Source organism: Anarrhichthys ocellatus, unplaced genomic scaffold (assembly GCF_004355925.1).
Source record: "Anarrhichthys ocellatus isolate YVR2014 unplaced genomic scaffold, GSC_Weel_1.0 scaffold3871, whole genome shotgun sequence".
Lineage (NCBI taxonomy): Eukaryota > Metazoa > Chordata > Actinopteri > Perciformes > Anarhichadidae > Anarrhichthys > Anarrhichthys ocellatus.
In genome coordinates this window covers 1-2,024 of record NW_022283845.1, presented here as the reverse complement: position 1 = coordinate 2,024, position 2,024 = coordinate 1, and the positions used below count along the sequence as shown (strand labels likewise).

General features: G+C 52.6%; 1 protein-coding gene across 1 annotated transcript; it reads right to left on the bottom strand.

Annotated features, from left to right (window-relative positions):
• Positions 1-6: 6 nt before the first annotated feature.
• LOC116379201 (uncharacterized) lies at positions 7-1,977 on the bottom strand. Its single transcript, XM_031841141.1, has 2 exons — positions 1,176-1,977; positions 7-656 (listed from the first exon to the last, which is right to left on the bottom strand). The coding sequence occupies exons 1-2, from the start codon at positions 1,308-1,310 to the stop codon at positions 51-53; spliced, it is 741 nt and encodes a 246-aa protein (XP_031697001.1). The 5' UTR covers positions 1,311-1,977; the 3' UTR covers positions 7-50.
• Between the last annotated feature and the right edge of the window lie 47 nt (positions 1,978-2,024).

Sequence of the window (2,024 nt, the reverse complement as noted above, 5' to 3'; positions counted from 1 at the left end):
ACACACACACACACACACACACACACACACACACACACACACACACAGTGTCAGAGTCCACCAGACAGCTGGAGGTGTTGGTGTCTGGTGAGAGCTCGGTTGTGTGCGTAGTTATGGGCGTGTGCGTCTAGGTATCGGTCTGCGGACGCTCGTGCGTTTCGGTTGGGGCTGCGGGTGTGCACCCTGCTGTGTGTGGGTGGCTCTCCGTACATCTGCCCGGCCATCGCCCTGATGTTCTCGGTGTACGTGTTGCCGCGACCGCCGTGGACGGCGTCCGGCGTGTGGCTGCGTGCGTGCCCGGACCTGCGGCCCTGGGCGTCGGCGTACGCGTGGCCGCGCGCGTTGTCGGCCGCGTCTGCGAGCGTTCGGCCGCGTGCGTATCCGTGATCGTACCTTTCCCTGTTTAAGTTTCCCTCTGCGTGTCTGTCGAAGCTGCTCAGTGTCTGACTGTGAGAGACGAACCCGAACTCGTACCACGCTCGCCTCCTCAGCGCCGGGATGAGCGAGGAGGAGCGGCGGGGCGGAGGCGGCTCCTCCTGGTGATGGGGGCGGGCATCACTCGCTCGTACCTGATTGCTGGAGGCCGCGTAGTTGTTCGGTTGATGGGTGGCGGACCCGTTTGTCGCCGTGTTCGGTGCTGGGTTGCCACTGCCCATCTGTAGAAAAAAATAATAATAATTTGGAGCAAACTGCCGGGTGTTCAGCGAATAACTGGGCTGCGGTCTCTTTCATGTTTGCTGACACGCATGTGCATGTAGGTCAGCTGCTCCCAGTACGTAGAGCAGAGCATCTTCGCTCTCAGCCTCACAGCATCATAACAGGGGAGCGGTATCATCCACATGTCATTCATCCTGCCGTCAAAACTCTGGTCGCCGCTTATGAATAATCTTTGAACGTGTCAGGCAGTGCAGAGCATTCCATAATGCATAAGCGTCCCTAAATGTTTCACCTAACCAAATTCATCCAAACTCGGGGAGTCTGAACAGTCTAACGCGTTGCCCCACATCCAGCAAACCCTCAAGAGGAACCAACTGTCAGGAAGTAGATGACAGGAGAGGTACCAGTCTGTGGTTTTAAGGGAATTTAAAGGTTTTAAATGTATTGACATCACATTTTTTTTAAACATTTAACAAAAGTATGACACTGATGTCAACCTCTCTGCCTTCTGCAAGTACCTGTCTGGACGTCCGGAGCACTACGAGCTGGATGGTTCCCCTGGCGTTCCCCTCGTACGACATGGAGCGCCTCAGAGTCTCCATGGCAGCGTGGTTGGAGCGTCCCAGCAGCGACTCGCCGTTTACCGCGATCATCTGGTCATTGACGCTCAACCGGCCGTCCTGTTGGGACACGGAGAGCTCATCAGCGTTTTAAATTCTGCTGACCTAATAGCCATACAGTTGATGTTGTGAGGTTTTTCAAAATAAAGGCGGAGGAACTTCTTATTTGTTCATGTCACTTATGCTAATGTCTCATAATAAAGTTTTCAGAGAGGAGAAGAGAAATGTGTGCGAGAGAGAGAGAGAGAGAGGGAAGAAGGGGGAAGGCAAGAAAATTGTAGAGTTAGCAATCTACTGAGAGCGGGAGAGCTGTGATAAATACATAGAGCAGCTAATGGAATAGCCTCCGTGGGCACTAAATCACTTCTAAGTGTTTTAAATAGCAGCCTCTCATAGAGAGGCAACACAGAATAGTGCCCTGGAGGGAGAGGGGGAGGGAAGGAGGGAGGGAGGAAGGCGGGGATCAAATGAGGAAAGCAATGCAGAGGGTAATATCTAAAAAGAAAAGAAAAGAACAATAAAGACGAGGACACTTGGAGAAACACTAAAGACTCTCTTTAAGTGTGTGTGTGGAGTCATGATCGTTCCATTATGGTCAGCACTGCCCTTTGACCCCCATCTCATTAACAAGGCACCATCAGGACTGACCTCGATGCAGACTGGGATGGCCCCACCCACACACACACACACACACACACACACACACACACACACACACACACACACACACACATATATATACACACA